At 62.9% G+C, this 16,141-nt stretch overlaps 2 protein-coding genes across 2 annotated transcripts; one reads left to right on the top strand and one right to left on the bottom strand.

Moving 5' to 3' along the window:
* Positions 1 to 5,932: 5,932 nt before the first annotated feature.
* Positions 5,933 to 6,861, bottom strand: LOC127026929 (M1-specific T cell receptor beta chain-like). The gene is made up of 3 exons (XM_050912224.1): positions 6,819 to 6,861; positions 6,329 to 6,658; positions 5,933 to 6,243 (listed from the first exon to the last, which is right to left on the bottom strand). The coding sequence occupies exons 1-3, from the start codon at positions 6,859 to 6,861 to the stop codon at positions 5,933 to 5,935; spliced, it is 684 nt and encodes a 227-aa protein (XP_050768181.1).
* A 4,457-nt stretch (positions 6,862 to 11,318) lies between these two features.
* On the top strand, positions 11,319 to 15,935 carry APH1A (aph-1 homolog A, gamma-secretase subunit). Its single transcript, XM_050912349.1, has 7 exons — positions 11,319 to 11,431; positions 13,232 to 13,402; positions 13,652 to 13,725; positions 13,977 to 14,099; positions 14,271 to 14,398; positions 14,839 to 14,962; positions 15,268 to 15,935. The coding sequence occupies exons 1-7, from the start codon at positions 11,319 to 11,321 to the stop codon at positions 15,330 to 15,332; spliced, it is 798 nt and encodes a 265-aa protein (XP_050768306.1). The 3' UTR covers positions 15,333 to 15,935.
* Positions 15,936 to 16,141: the final 206 nt, after the last annotated feature.

Genomic DNA, 16,141 nt, shown 5'->3' with positions numbered 1-16,141 from the left:
GATTTTAAGCTAGGGATTGCTGTCGATTTTAAGCCAAGGATTCCTATCGCTTTTAAGCCAAGGTTTATTATTGATTTTAAGACAAGGATTCGTATGGATTTTAAGCCAGGGATTGCTGTCACTTTTAATCCAAGGATTCCTATCGATTTTAAGCCAAGGATTCCTATGGATTTGAAGCCAAGGATTTCCAAAGGCAGATTTTTTTTTTTTCCCCGACTAAGAGGGAACCCAACTGAAGAGCTTTCCAAGCGCATCCCCAAAACGATTTGCAGCCTCCCGGGGCTGTGCGTGCTTTGCCGAAGGGGCTTTTCCCAGCCGTAGGGAGATGCTTGGCAAAGGGTTAAGCGCCGAGGAATGCCAAGCTGCCGAGCAGGCAGGAAGCGAATATCTCCAAACCCTCCCCTCGACCCACAAAAATAACATCGAAACTCAAAATCTCAACGCAAGCAGAAATCTGACCTCGTCGGGATGAATCCCACCGGGGCCGGAGCTGCCGGCTTGGACGGGAGGTGCTCGGGTAGCGTGGGGAGATGCCGAGCCGTGAAAGAGTTAAAATGTTGTGGTTTTCAAGTGATGGGAAGGGAAGGGGCACGGAAGGTTTACGAGGATGGTGGTGGCTTTTATTAGATGAGCGGGTGGGGTTGGGCAGACACACTTCTTGGCATGCAAGCTTGGAGTCTGAATTCAAAGGGATTTGCCGGCTCGGGGCTGAGCACGGCTCCTCGTGCTCGGACGTGACGGTGTAAAGCTTGAAAAAGGCTGGGAAAAAAGCTGTGTAGTGCCTGCAGCGCGGAGATGCCGCTACGGGAGCTGGATAAAATGCGCTATAGGGTGATAGGAGGGGGCGAACGAACCCTTTGCACCAAACTCCGCTGGTCTTGCGTGGCTGCAAGCACGTCGGGGTCCGGCTTGAGCATCCCCAGCAGCATCCCGCATCTTCGTGGCGTGAGGGACGGTCCTCGGGTGCTGGGCACCACGGGGGGAATGCAGGTGCAGATTTGGAACGGTATTTCTGGCCGGAGAAAGAAAACGCTCTGGTTTTGTTCAGTTTTTTTTTTCCTTTTACGTTTGTTCTTACTCGCTTTTCATGTCGCGCAACACAGAGCAAAAACATTGCCCAAAGAGCGGCCAAAAAAAGCAGCCAAACCAACGTCTTTTCCATCTCTGATCCCATGCTCCTTTCCCAAAACCTAATTCCTATTTTGCGCAATCTCTGTACTTTTATGTAGTTGGTTTTTTTTTTAAATTCTGAAAGTTTATGTGCCGAAATCAAACCGTAAAAGGTCCCGCAGCGAGGGAGCAGCGTGGGAGCGATGCCTTTCACGTGGGAAAACTCAACGTGCGAGCCAAAAAAAAAAAAAAAGAAAAATTGGCTTTTCCAGAAAGGGACGGTGAAGCCGGCTCTGGCTCCTCACGATGCCGAGGGCGCCGCATCCCGGGGATGCTCTGAGCATCCCGGCGCGGGGAAGCCTGGCAGGCTGCGGTCGGGGGCTTGCACCACGACCGTGGGTTTCCCGTTGAGGACGAAGGTGCGAATGAGATCACCGCCGTCCCCGGCTCTCGGGCGCATCGCGTCATTTCCCAGCTTTAATAGGCGGAAGCAAAACTTGAAGGGAAATTTTAAAAATGCAGCTGGTAAATAGGGCTCTTCCCTTAACAATAACTCGTGCCCGAGCAGATGACATTAGCAGGATTCCTGCGGAAGTCACTGGAGGGGACATTGTTTGGTGTTTTCGCTGCAGGAGATGAGGAGATGGATGAAGGAAACCCCAAAAATCCGTTCCCCCACGGCACCGGCTGCCGCGGGGTTTCTACCGCTCCCCGAGGTGCCAGGTGCCGGCCGAGAGGTAGGTGGGATGAGCTGCCCTTCCCGCAGGAGGCCTTTGAGGAACGGAGGGGCTCTTCTACCGAGCAGGCTGTTCTCGCTGTCCGGCGGGGTTTTCTACTCTAAATAAAGCTTTCCTGCCCTTCCCTGCCCTTTTTTAAACAGCGGCTGCTTGGGCTGGCTGCTGCCAGCTGGGGTGTGTGGCTCTGCCAGGGAGAGCGGGAAATAGTAATATGATACTTTAGATACTTTGAAATGAAGAAAAAAAATGCACTTTTAAACAGTAGTTCTTAATTAAAATAAAATAAACCAAACCAAAATAAAATAAAAAAAAAACCCCCAGGTTCCTGCTTTTCACAGTCAGTGCCTGCTGTGCAGCGGGGCGGCAGCTCGCTCTTCCTCTGGGCATCGTCCCCACGCGCGGCTCCCGGGGGCTCCCGGGACTCCCGGGACGGATGAAACACGAGGGATTTATCCCCCCGTGCTCTCCCACCGCCGGTTTTAGGCTGAGACGGGCGCTGCAGCCGGCCCTTGCCATCAGCGGCCGCGGGATGCTGCGGGAGGTGATGCTGGGTGGCCCGTCCCAGAATCACAGCTCCGAGACGCTTGTTTTCCAAGCGTTGTCTTTTGGTTTTTTTCCTTCCTTAATCAGCCCCAGCTCAGCTGCGTGAGCCCCCGGGCGCCTTCGAGGGCTCTGAGCGATGCGGGGTGCTTCCCGTCCCTTCCCCTCCCCTCCGGCCGCAGCAGCGACCGAAACGGGGGGTATTAATTGCACCCAAGCACCCATAGACACCATGGACTCCCGACCTCCGGGCGTTATCCAGAGGGTCACTGAGCAGCCAGGAAAATTGGGAGCATCCTCGGAGCAGGGAGAGGAGTTGCTCATCACACGTTTGTGGTTGCTCTTCAGTGCGTTTTACGGCCCCGTGAGCAAAATAAGGAGAGAAGGGGCGGTAATGCGGCTTTGCTGAATTCTCCAACTCGCAAAAGCCTTTTTTTCCTGTTTAGCAGCGTGCTGGTTTGGACTGGGATGGAGTTCATGTTGTTGCTAGCAGCTGGCATGGGGCTCTGTTTGGATTTGTGCTGAAAACAGTGTTGATAAGCCCGGGAGGTTTTTGTTATTGCTGAGCTGTGCTTACCCAGTCAAGGCCTTTTCTCTTCTCCCCCTGCCCCGCCAACGAGGAGGCTGGGGGTGCCCGAGAAGTTGGGAGGGGACACAGCCGGGACAGCGGACCCCAGCTGACCAAAGGGATAGTCCACACCATGGGACAGGCTGCTCAGCAATAGAAAGCTGCGGGAAGAAGAAGGAAGGGGGGACGTTTGGAGTGATGGCGTTCCTCTTCCCAAGGAACCGTTACCCGGGATGGAGCCCTGCTTTCCTGGCGATGGCTGAACGCCTGCCGCCGATGGGAAGCAGGGAATGAATCCCTTCTTCTGCTTGGCTTGCGTGCGCGGCTTTGGCTTTACTTATTCAACTGTCTTTACCTCAGCCCACGAGTTTTCTCATGTTTCTGACTCTCTGCCCCATCCCAGCGGGGCAGGGGGGGGCGAGCGAGCGGCTGCGTGGGGCTGAGTTGCCGGCTGGGGTTAAACCACGGCAAGCAGCGACTTCTGACGGCTGCTACGCAGGGTTCCGCAAGGCATAATCTGATATAAATCCGAGACCTCCGTTGCTTACCCAGGAATCCGGATTTTTATTATTTTTACGCCATCTCTCACTGCTATCGAGCATCCCCTCCTTCCCCCCGGTGCTTACAACCTTCCTCCTCCTCCTCCTCCTCCAAGCCAAGCAGAGAAACCCAGCAGGAAAAAAGCAAACATTCTTTCCCACCCAGCCCCGCTGCCCTGGAAAGGGAAAAATGGGATCGTGAAGCTGCCGGAGATGCTCCGGCCACCCAAACTGGACGTGCAGGGTCCAGCCGGTGGCACCGTGGCACGGCAGCACTAGATGGCGGTGACACCGTGCCGGCCGGTCCCATCCCAGCTCGCTCCCAGCGCTTGGCAGCTGCCCAGGGGGTTTTTGCATTTCTTCCGGAGCGCTCGTGTGCTTATTAGCTGGTAAACCACTGAAATAAGCTTTCCGGGCGGTTTGTGTGTGATACCGTCTACGAGCAGCCGTGAAATTCGCTTTCGAGATTATAAATGAAGAAAAAAAAAAAAAGATTCTGCTAAAAACCCTCCCCAAGAGGCTAGAAAAGATCCGAAGGGAATTTTCCCCGGCGCTGGTGCTCAAATCCTAACGGAAAAGATTACACCTGAAAAAAATCCTCCTGGCTTTTGCAAAGCTCCTGCAAGTTTGCAAACTATGCCGGGGGCAAATCTGCACGTTATCGATGGAGGTTTGTGAGCTGTGGACGCCGAGGGGCCGTGCCCACCCAGCTCCCATCCCACAGACTCTCACAATTTTCCCTTTTCTCTTGGTTTTTCACTCAGTTGCGGACGGCGGTTTTGGCAGAGCGGGGCAGGGGCGTTTCGGCACCTCGACGGCGTGGATCCGTCTGCAAGGGAAAGCCAGACCTGGCGTTATTAAACCTCATTTTGCATTTGAGGAGGTGTGGAGCAAATAAAAAAAAGAAAAGCTTTGAGTTTTTTCAGCTCCCCGGGGCGAGACCGCGCGGGTGACGCTGGGGACCGGTGCCAGCGACGGCAAAAAGTGGTCCCTCTGACTGGGAAAATGAAATACTTCGTGTCTAACCCAGTCTTGCGCCCAATTTCGATGCTTTTTGAAGCAGCCGGGCTGCTTCTGAGCTGCTCCTGCTGTGCAAAGGGCTGGGATTCCGGCTGGGGAGCTGCGGGGCTCCCCCAAAGCGGGTTTGAGGGAGGGGGGACGCCGGGGCACCCAATGCCTGGGTGTTCCTGCTGGTGCTCGAGCCGACACCTGGGCGAGAGGCACCCTCGGCTTTCGGGCGAGCCGAGCGGCCCCCAGCGCGGCGGGGGAGATGCTCCAGGCAGGAGCCCGGGGATGCGGCAGCGGCGTTTGCACCACCGCCACCAGCCCAAAGTGAATTTTCTCACCAGGCTGGTGGGGTTTCCGCACCCCCCCCCACCCCCCCAACAAAACTCCAGAGGAAATTTTGAATCCGAGGGTGTTGGGTTTTGACCAGGGCAGCGTTAGGACGCTATAAATAAATGAGTTTATTTCACGCCAAGGGTTGAGGAAGCGGTTTTACCTCCTGGGTGAGTCTCACGGATGCATATGTGGGTTCCTGGGGAAGGCAAGGAGAGAGCTGGGGCGAAGCGGCTGCGAGGGGGGGGCCGGGAGGGGGGTCCCCTCTGGCCAGGCGCCGGCTGCAGAGCAGGACGGTCAGCTGGAGCAGGAAAAGGAGGCAGACGCAGGGCAGCCCCAGCATCAGCGGCCAGGAAGGGCATCCTTCTGCGGGGGGGGGAAAGGAGAGTTAATGGAGGGGGGGAGAACGTGGGTTTGGTCGCTCTGGAGAGCCGAGCATCCCCTGAAAGGGAGGGTCAGGGCTGAGCATCCCAAAACGGAGGGTCAGGGCTGAGCATCCCCGAAACGGGGGGTCAGGGCTGAGCATCCCTGAAACAGGGGGGTCAGGGCTGAGCATGCGGGGGGTCAGGGCTGAGCATCCCCGAAACGGGGGGTCAGGGCTGAGCATCCCCGAAACAGGGGGGTCAGGGCTGAGCATCCCTCGAAACGGGGGGTCAGGGCTGAGCATCCCCAAATGGGGGGTCAGGGCTGAGCATCCCTCGAAACGGGGGGTCAGGGCTGAGCATCCCCCAAAATGGGGGGTCAGGGCTGAGCATCCCCTAAACGGGGGGTCAGGGCTGAGCATCCCCGAAACAGGGGGGTCAGGGCTGAGCATCCCCGTAACAGGGGGGTCAGGGCTGAGCATCCCCCGAAACAGGGGGTCAGGGCTGAGCATCCCTCGAAACGGGGGGGGCTCAGAGCTGTGCAAGGGGGGGATGTGCCGGTTTAAAGCATTTCAGTGCAGGGGGATCCCAGCGACGGGGGGGGGCAAGGGATTTCCAAAATGTGTCTTAACAAGGAAGAATTGGGATGTAGGGATTTCCTAAACAAGGAAAGGCTGGAAGAATTGGGATGCAGGGGGTCGATGGAGGCTGGGATCTGGAAGGGGGGGTGGGGATGGACTAATTACCAGGTCCTTTACTGATGGTGATGCTGAGGGTCCTGCCCGTGCCGTCCTCCAGGGCCGTGCACGCCGCAGCCCCGTCCCACCGCTCGGCCGAGACCCAGGTGATGCTCCAGGCGCTGAGGATGCCGCGCTCGTCCATGCCGACCGCCGTCACCGGCGTCACCTCCCCGCCGGGCTGCCAGCGCACCGAGTCCCAGCCCAGAGGGAGGTCGTGGAGGTGGCAGAGCAGGGGGATGCTGGCCGAGGGCTGCCCGGGCTCCTCTGCATCGACGGGCACCAGGATGGAGAGCTTGGGCTCGGTGGCGTCTAAAGAGGGAAAATGGGTGCTGGGGGGTGGCATAAACCTCCCTGGGGATGTCCCCAGCCACTGGGCAACCTGCCGGGCACTCACCGGTGACGACGAGCCTGGTCCCGTCCCCAAACAGGGGGTGGAAGGCAGGGGAGCTGCAGTAATAAACCCCGGAGTCCTCCCTCTGCGCGAGGCCGATGGCGAGGGAAAAATTCCCACGTGTTTCCTTCCTCCCCGAGTATTTTCCCACCAGAGAGGAGTAATTTGAGCTCTGGTAAATCCAGTACAAACTGCCATCCAGCTTCTCCTTGTACCAGTTCACAGACTGGCTGTGGTCCGAGATGCGACAGCTCAGCTCCGCCGTCTCTCCGGGGAGCACCCAGAGCTGCCTCGGGCTTTGCTGGACCCGTCCCCGCTCTGCCGAGGTGGCTCCTGCACGAGGGGAGCAGCTTTGAGTTGGATTTTCGGCACTTCAGGCTTTCCAGTATGTTGCCTTAAAAATGTTTTGGGGCAAAAAAAAAAAAGACACACCACACCCCCCACGTCGGCAAATCTCAGCCCGGGTTGGGGTGTTCCTGGAGCGGGCACGTACCTGGCAGGAGGAGCAGGAGGGTCCCCAGGAGCCCATAGGACATGCTGGCCAAAAACCTTTTGCCGAGGAGATTTTCCCTCCGTCCGGGGAGATTTTCCCTCCGTCCAGGGAGATTTTCCCTCCCTCCCAGGCTTGGTGGGCTGGGGGGGCTCTGACAGATGAGGCCCCCCCAGGGAATTGGCAGCCGCACGCCCCGGGGATGCTCAGAGGAGGCACCCCAGGAGCTGGCCCTGCCCCAGCCGGGACGGGGGGGTCCCCCACGTGTCCGTCCTCCCCCCCCCCGTGGGACTTTCCATCCTCGGCCGCCTCCGTGGGTGACGGAAATTGAGTAGAAACGAGGGCTTTGCCACCCATCCTCAGCCGACGGGACCCTTCGGGGCCGGGTTTAGTGCAGGGTGATGCCGAGCCGGGGGGGCTGAGGGTCCCAAGGGACCGGCGCATCCTCCAGCCTGAGGGTTTATTTGGGATTTGGGAGTCCGGGGGGGATGCAGGAGAGGCGGAATTTGGGGAGGGAACGGTGGAGGGAATTTGGGGACGGAACGGTGCGCCCCGGTTTCGCTCGCAAAACTGAATTTTAATTCCAGCTCTGTGTTGCAACGGGGGCTTTCATCCCCCTGCCCGTCTCTCCGAGGAGCCCTGGGCTTCGTCGTCCCCTGGTTTTCTGCTCTCCAAGGCAAACGTTTTGCTCGCTCTTGGACTTTGGGCTAGATTTCCCCAAGCTCCCGCGTGGGAGCCACCGGGAATAGCCCCCGGAGCATGGCATCAGCCAACGAGAGGAGTATATATAATTCATGCAATATATAATATATATGTTCTGCCTTTCTGCAGCAGCTAGAGGCTTTGCTCGAGCTGGAGACGGCTGCGGTCGGCCTCGCTGCTGTATTTTGTCACTTCTATAGGGTTTATTGACACCAAACACCTTCCCCCCCGCCCAGCAACGGGAGTCGGTGATGTTTTTCAGCGCCGGTTTGGCCGAGGGCCCGGTGTGCCGAACCGCAGCAGGAAAGGCAGCGGCAGGGCTGGGGGCTGGGAATGGCTTTGCAGTTTTTAATCCCTTTGAAGGGCGTTTTGGGGTGCAGGGGGATGGTGGGGGGTGGCGGGGGGAGACTTTCCATCAGGTGCTCCCGGGAATTGCCCAAAAACCGGCGGTGGCGATGCGATTTCTGTGATTTCAGCACGTTTGGGACCCAGGCAGGGTCAAGAGGGGGGACCCAGCCCCAGTTTGCTCCTGACTGGGGCCATCTCCATCCCCCAGCATCCCCAAAATGCTTAAACCCCCCCAAATTTCCCCCCCCCCCCCCGAGCCTGGTCCCATGCAGCGCCTGGCTCAGGACCTGCAGCATCTCGCCCGGGTTTTGCCTCCAGAAACGATTTTCTCTCCATTTTGGAGGTTTTGGGGAGGGGTTCAGCATCCCCGCGGCTCAGAGCATCGCCCAGGCGGGTTTATTCCCCCACGATGCTCCAAAAATCCCCAAATTTTGCTCGGAGGCTTCGGCACTGGGGGGGGGCGAGGTGCGCGCGATGGCATCCCACCCCCGGTACCCTCCTGCCGGAGATGCTCCGGGATGCGACGCGTGGCCGAGCGGCCACTACGTCCCCGGTGACGAAGCCAGGAGGGTGGGGGCACGTTGCTGCCCGGGGCCCCCCGTGGTTTCGGCAGCGGTGGCAGCTCTGCAGAAGGGCTCGGCCCCGGGGAGGAGCTGGCCCCTCCATTGCGGCACTGGCCACCGATGGCAGCCGGGGGCTCGCTGGTCCCCGCGGGGCTGCTGTGGCTCTGCCTGGGTGGGTGGCGGGGGGCCGGGGCTGGGGGAGGGCAGCCAGGCCCCCGGTTTGGGGAGATTTCTGGGCTTTTTGGAACAACTGGCTGCTGGGGTGGGGGCGGCAGGGGGTTACGGCAGGGCTGGGCTGGAGGCTGGGGTGGGGGAATGAGCCCCCGGTTGGTCCCCGCAGCCCCGGCAGCGCTGCTGAGGCTGCACCAGCCTCAGCCCGTCCTGGTTGTGAAGCCCGGGGAGACGGTGGAGATCGGTTGCGATGCCGGCGAGGACATGGAGAGCAAATTGACTTTGTCCTGGTACCGGCGCGGCAAGGATGGGCCTGACCTGGTCCTGAACTGCAGGAAAGGGACGAAGGAGAGGTTCTCCTGCAAGTGGACGGGGCACAATGTCACCCTGCGCATCGCCAGCGCCCGCCCCAACGACACCGGCCTCTACCTGTGTGCCTGCCACCACATTCGGTACTGGCTTTTCGGCAGCGGCACCACGCTGCTGGTGGGAGGTAGGACGGCAGCTTCACTGGGGAGTGGGACCCCCACGGCCCCCGTGTTACCCCCATGTTTCGCGTCCCCTGCTGTCCCCCACTGTCCTGTCCTGTCCCCCTCCAGCATCCTCCATCCCTGTCTACCAGCCCCGCTGTCCCTCTCCATCCCGTGTCCGCCTCCGTCCCCATCTGCCACCCCTCATCCCTCTCCACCCCTCTCCGTCCCCCTCCATCCTCTCCATCCCTCTCCATCCCCTTCATCCCCCTCTTCCACCTCCATCCTCTCCATCCCTCTCCATCCTCTCCATCCCTCTCCATCCCCTTCATCCTCCTCTGTCCCCCTCCATCCTCTCCATCCCCCTCCATCCTCTCCATCCCTCTCCATCCCCTTCATCCCCCTCTGTCCCCCTCCATCTTCTCCATCCCTCTCCATCCCCTTCATCCCCCTCTTCCACCTCCATCCTCTCCATCCCCCTCCATCCTCTCCATCCCTCTCCATCCCCTTCATCCCCCTCTGTCCCCCTCCATCCTCTCCATCCCTCTCCATCCCCTTCATCCTCCTCTGTCCCTCTCCATCCCCTTCATCCTCTCCATCCCCCTCCATCCTCTCCATCCCTCTCCATCCCCTTCATCCCCCTCTGTCCCCCTCCATCTTCTCCATCCCTCTCCATCCCCTTCATCCTCTCCATCCCTCTCCATCCTCTCCATCCCTCTCCATCCCCTTCATCCTCCTCTGTCCCCCTCCATCCTCTCCATCCGCCTCCATCCCCTCCATCCCGGATCCGTGCCCACGTCAGACCCCGCTGCAGCCCCCTCTCCCTGTTGCAGACAGCTGGAGGGCCGGGAGCTGGGTGCGGGTGCTGGCACCCCGCGGGGACCCCCAGGCCCCCTCCAGCCCGGTCTGTGCCGTGGGTGCCACCGCTGGCCCCGTCCTCGTCTCCTGGCCGGGGGGGCCGGGGGGGGTGCTGGGGCTGGGGGGCGGCGTGGGGCCGCTCATCAGCCCCATGGGCACGGCCGGGGGGGCCGGGGGGCTCTGCGAGGTGAGCTTCAACGCCTCCGGGCCCCCCGTCCGCAGGAGCGCGGAGCTGCACAGGACCACGGGTGAGTACGGGGGAACCCCTGGGGAAACTGAGGCAGAGGGGATGGCTTGGCCCCAGGGTGGGGGGATGGGGGGGTCTGGGGGGGGGGGGGGGGACAGTGGGACGAGCCAGCCCCTCTCCCCCAGGCAGCTGCGTGACTCCCGGCATCGGGGTCCTGGCCGGGGCCGTGGTGCTGCTGCTGCTCAGCCTCTGCCTCAGCATCCGCCGCCTCCGCCGCCCCACGCCGATGGGTAAGGAGCGCGGCACGGGCCGGGGGGGGGCATCCCACCATGTCCCCCGCTGTCCCCCAATGTCCTGTCCGTCTCGCTGTGACCCCTCCATCCCTGATCCCCCTCCATCCCCAATCCCTCTTCATCCCGCTCCATCATCCCCCTCGGTCCCCTCCATCCCCATGCTGGTGACACGTCTCCCCGCTCTGTCCCCTCCAGGCCACCAGCCCGGGACCCCGGAGCCGCCTGCGTCGCGGGAGGGTGAGGTGAGGCCCTGCGGCCCCCGGGTGCCGCCGGGCTGGCAGGGAGATGGCGTCCCTCTGCTCGGGGACCGCAGGCGGCAGGGGACGGTCGCTGCCAGACGGGGGAACTGGGGGTGCGGGGACGGCTCTGAGGGCATTGTCACCCGCAGGGAGAGCTGACGTACGCCCAGCTGGTCTTCGGCGGGCCCGGCAGGGCCCACGCTGTGACCCGCAGCCAGATGTGGTGACAACCCCAACCCCGGAGCGTGTCCCTCTGTGCCTGAAGCCCCCGGCATCACCGTCCGAACCCCGGCGGGGCGCTGGGGCTGCGCTACCCGCTTGGCCGAAGAGGCCGAAATAAAGAGCTTTGGGCTTTGGCAGCGTCCTGCGGCAATGGCGTGGCGTGCCCAGCGTGTCCCCCAGCCCAGGGACCCTCCCCAGATCCCGGGGTGTCCGGGGGGGTTGCACAGCCCGCGCCCACCCTCTCGGCTGGAGGGGTTTTTGGGGTGCAGAGGGGCTCCCCCCCCCCCCCGCCTCCGGGAGCATCCCCGGGGCTGGTCCTACCCCCCCCTCCCCGACTCCCGCAGCGCGGCGCGGCCTCCCCGCCGCCAGGGGGCGCTGTTCCCGCCCAGAGGACTACAGCTCCCGGCGTGCCCCGCGCGGCCCCGCCCCGCCCCGCCCCGCCCCGCCGCCATGGGGGCCGCCGTCTTCTTCGGCTGCGCCGGTATCGCCTTCGGGCCGGCGCTCGCCCTCGTTCTCCTGACGGTGGCGGCGGAGCCGCTGCGGGTCATCGTGCTGGTGGCGGGGTGAGCCCGGCGGGGGTCCCTGGGGGGGCCTTTTGGGGGGGCCTGGGGAGGGCTTTAGGGCAGGCCCGAGGGGCCTGTGGGGCTGAGGGGGCCGTTCTGGGGCAGCGGGGGGGTCAGAGAGCATTGGGGGGGGGGCAGTTCTGGGGCAGTTGGGGTGTTCTGAGGGGTAGGCAGCTCTGTGGGGGCAGTTCTGGGGCAGCTGGGGGGGTCAGGGAGCATTGAGGGGGGCTGAGGGGGCTGTTCTGGGGCAGCTGAGGGGTCAGAGAGCATTGGGGGGGGCAGTTCTGGGGCAGTTGGGGTGTTCTGAGGGGTAGGCAGCTCTGAGGGGGCAGTGGGGGCAGTTCTGGGGCAGCTGGGGGGTCAGAGAGCATTGAGGGGGGCAGTTCTGGGGCAGTTCTGGGGCAGCTGGAGGGTCAGAGAACATTGAGGGGGGCAGTTCTGGGCAGCGAGGGGTCAGAGAGCATTGAGGGGGCTGAGGGGGGCAGTTGGGGTGTTCTGAGGGGTAGGCAGCTCTGAGGGGGCAGTGGGGGCAGTTCTGGGGCAGCTGGGGGGTCAGAGAGCATTGAGGGGGGCTGTGGGGGCAGTTCTGGGGCAGCTGGGGGGGTCAGAGAGCATTGAGGGGGGCCGAGGGGGGCAGTTCTGGGGCAGCTGGGGGGTCAGGGAGCATTGAGGGGGGCTGAGGGAGGCAGTTGGGGTGTTCTGAGGGGTAGGCAGCTCTGAGGAGGCAGTGGGGGGCTGTGGGGGCAGTTCTGGGGCAGATGGGGGGGGTCTGGGGCAGGGCAGGCAGCAGCGGTGGGGGTGATGGGGACAGTTGAGGGGGGGTGATGGGGCAGGCAGGATTGAGGTGGTGAGGGGGGCAGTTCTGGGGTAATTGAGGGGGCCACAGCGGGGTTGGCAGCTTAGAGAGGGTAGATGGGGGGGCTGAGGGAGTCTCAGGTACAGGCAGCACTGGAGGGGGCGTAGGGGGCAGTTGAGGGTGTCTGAGAGGGGCAGGCAGCCCTGGGCAGGCCGAGGCAGCGTGCGGAGGGGCTGAAGGGGAGACCTTGGGGCAGTTGAGGAGGTCTGGGGTGGGAGGCAGCACCCTGGGGGGCAGCTCTGGGGTGGCTGGGGGCAGGCTGTGGCTGGGGGGGGCCTGAGGAGGGTTTGGGAAATGGCCTGTGTGGGTGGGATGAGGCTGTGAATTTGTAGGGGGTGGGAGGGGGCTGTCCCTGTACCGGGGTCCCCTCGCTTTGGGGTCCCTCACGCGTCTCGCAGGTGAGAGAACGCGTGGGCTTTACGCGGGCCGGGCAAGAACCAAAGCCGAAAGCCTTCCTCGTGCTGGGAGAGCCGAGCCGCAGCTGGGAGCAGCGACATGCCACCCGTTAAGTGTTCAGCTCGTTCTGTCGGTGCCCGGGGTCACGACTCCCGCCCCGTGTGTCACCAGGGGGGGATTCGCTATTTAAAAAAGAGCGAGAGGAGCGGCTCCGAGCCGGCTGCGTCCCACCACGCTTGGCTTTCCGAGGGCAGACCCCTGTTTAACCTTCAAGGGAGCGAAACATTGAGCATCCTTCCCCGCCTCGCAGGGCAGCAGCTTTCCTCGAGCAGGTCGTTGCGGCTCTGAGAAGAGAAAGGAGGATTTCGGCTTCTGAATCTGTTTGGTTTTCAGCCACACACTTCCTTCGCCTGCCTTCCTCACGTGACAATGACCAGGCAGCCCACAAACGTGTGACCCGGAGCCTGGGCGAACCAAGCAAGCGGTTTGGCACGTGTTTGCGTGATTCTGAGCTCTGGAGCGTCAGCTTGCTGTTCCTCTCTCCCCAGGGCGTTTTTCTGGCTGGTGTCGCTGCTCCTGGCCTCTCTGATCTGGTTCGTTTCGGTCCATCTCAGCGACCGGGAGGACGCCAAGCTGCAGTACGGCCTCCTCATCTTCGGGGCTGCCGTCTCCGTCCTGCTGCAGGAAGCTTTCAGATTCGCCTACTTCAAGCTGCTGAAGTAAGAGCCTGTCCGAGGGCGGCCTCCGCGCGCCCCGTGGGGCCGGCTGGCTTGTTCCGGTAGCTGCGGTCGGTGCCCAACCTCTGCTTTTTGTCCGGGGAACCCCACAAAGTATCTTCCTCGTTAGATCCCGGGAGCGAGCTGTTCCTCCTCGCCCCAGGCTCGTTTATAACTATCCCTTCCCCTCTCCTGCATGACGAGGCCCCTGTTCCAAACCGGCCGCTCACGCTTTCTCTCCCGCCCGAGCAGGAAAGCGGATGAAGGCCTGGCGACGATCAGCGAGGACGGCCGGTCCCCCATCTCCCTCAGGCAGATGGCTTACGGTGAGCACGAACGCAGGCCGGGCTTGGGCTGTCGCTGACCTCCCCGCGCTCTTCCGGGGCTGCCTGGCAGCGGGATGCTTGGGTATCGGAGACGGGTGGTGGTGTTGATGAGCCCGCCGGGCTAATGCCGCCTTCCCAACTCTTTTTCCTGCTCTCCCGCCTTTCCCCGAGCCCGCTTGCTGAGTCTGGGGCTCGTGGTGGAGGTAGCACGGCCGCGGTCGCTCTTGGCTGACTCCCTTCTCCCTCCGCAGTCTCGGGCCTGTCCTTCGGCATCATCAGCGGCGTGTTTTCCGTCATTAACATCCTGGCGGACTCCATCGGGCCGGGCATCGTCGGGATCCACGGGGACTCGCCGTACTACTTCATCACATCCGGTGAGGCTGGGGGCCAGCACGTGCCGCGGGACGTGGGCTCGTGCCCGGGGTGCTGCGGCAGCGCCGGTTAGAGCCGGAGTCCGACCCCGGCGGCGTGGCCCTTCACCGAGGCGAGGAGGAGGAAGGCGGTGACGAGGTCTGAGGGGCTCTGTGTCGCTCTCTTTCCCCCAGCGTTCCTCACCATGGCCCTCGTCTTGCTCCACACCTTCTGGGGAGTGATTTTCTTCGACGCCTGCGAAAAACGCCGCTACTGGTGCCTGGGGCTGGTGGTCGCCAGTCACCTCCTCACCTCGGGGCTGGTGAGTTTGACGAGCCAGAGCCGACCGGACCTGCACCGCGAGCTGGCCCCAAAGTAAAGCGGCCGCGGCCGTCATCGGACGCCCGTCTGGGCATGGGGAGGGGGACATGGGGACACCCGCTGCTGCTCCACTCTCCCTAAATCCCTGCCTCGGAGCTGGGGGGCGAGTCGCGGCCCCCTTGGGCACCTCCTGCCCGGGGCAGCCTGTTGGGGTGCGCTCGGGGGAAGGAGGGTTAGCGAAGGACTGGGGGTCGGACGGAGGATTAACTGCCAAGCTCCTGGTGGGAAATCGCTCGGCAGGAGTTTAAGCCAGGCTTACCGGAGCTCTGCTCTGCTTGGAGGGGCTCCCCTTTCCCCCCCCGTGGCTGGTTGGGAGGGGGGGGGCTGTGGGGGCGGCTGGCAGGCGGTGACGTTCCTAACGCTGCTCTCTCTGTCCCCCAGACGTTCCTGAACCCCTGGTACGAGGCCAGCCTGGTCCCCATCTTCATCATCACCCTCTGCACGGGCCTCTGGGCCTTCTTCACTGCCGGGGGCTCCTTCCGCAACATCCTCAAGTGCCTCTCCTGTAAGGGGGGGGGGTGTGTGTGACGGGGAGGGGGCACCGCCGCGACGCGGGGGCTTTTCTGATGGGTCTCTGTCCTCTTTTTAGGTGCTGGGGGGTTGGAGACGGGTGCCGGGGCGCAGGGGGGCCCGGAGCTGCTGGGACGGGGGAGGACGGCTCTTGCCTGTCACCGTCTCCCTTTCGTTGAACGGGGGCCACGTCTCCTGGCTAACGGGGGCTCCTGCGAACCCCAGACAGCCCCGCACCCCCAAAACAACCCTGCTCCCCCCCCCACGCTCACCCTCTCTCTCCTTTCTGCCCCCCCCCAGGTAAGCAGGAGGACGACAGCAGAGTGATGATGTACTCAGCACTGCAGGTGCCTTTCGAGGACTGAGCGGCAGCCGCGGCCCTGCCCGCTCGTGCTGCCTGCGCTGCCCGCGCTGCCCGCGCCGCCGCCGTACCCAAGTGCCCTCTTCTCGGCAGCTGGAAGGTCACGACGCTGCCTTCGCCTCTGCGGTTTGTTCCTCCGGTGCTGCCGCCCGGCCGAGCCCTGGCCCTTCTCGGTGGCACAGAGGCGGCTCCGTGCCCCGGCCCGCTCCGGAAGGGATTTTTTTGGGATCCGACCGGTACCCGTGGGCGCCCCGTTAGCTTCGTTAGCGACTTCGTTAGACTTTTTTTTTTTTTCCTTACAGGGTATGGCCACAGGGTGAGCGCGGGGAAGGCAGGAGGGGGGGCCGGGTGCTTTGTGGTGCGGCCGGGCTTGAGGGGCTCGGGGCAGGACCCCCCCTTCCCTCGCATTTTCCCCACCCCGGGGCGGGGGGCACCCTGCCCTCGGTGCGGCCCCGGCCCGGCGCAGCCTGCTGCCGTTCCCCGCTCGGCCTCTGCGGAAGCGGGGTGATGCTCTCGGGGTTGGGGGGAGCCAGGAAGAGGGGTGCTCTGCCCCACTCACCCCCTTTCTGCTCCCCGCTGGGGGAGCGCTCGTTACCCTGCTGTGCAACTGGGAGGGCAAGGGGGGGGGGTAAATTATTTTTTTGATTCAGAGTAAAACCCTTTTAACAAAGCGACGGGTACCACGGCACCCAGGCGCCTTCTGTGATGGGGGGGGGGGGGAGAGGAGTCGGTCCCCCCCCATCTTGCTCTGCTCCCAGCTTCGGGGGCAGCACCCCAGTGTTCCCGGTTTCTCGGGGTTCACAGGATCTGGCC

This window comes from Gymnogyps californianus, chromosome 29, assembly GCF_018139145.2.
Source record: "Gymnogyps californianus isolate 813 chromosome 29, ASM1813914v2, whole genome shotgun sequence".
NCBI classification, from domain to species: domain Eukaryota; kingdom Metazoa; phylum Chordata; class Aves; order Accipitriformes; family Cathartidae; genus Gymnogyps; species Gymnogyps californianus.
Note: the sequence above shows the minus strand (reverse complement) of the source record. Positions and strands in the feature narration are given on the sequence as shown.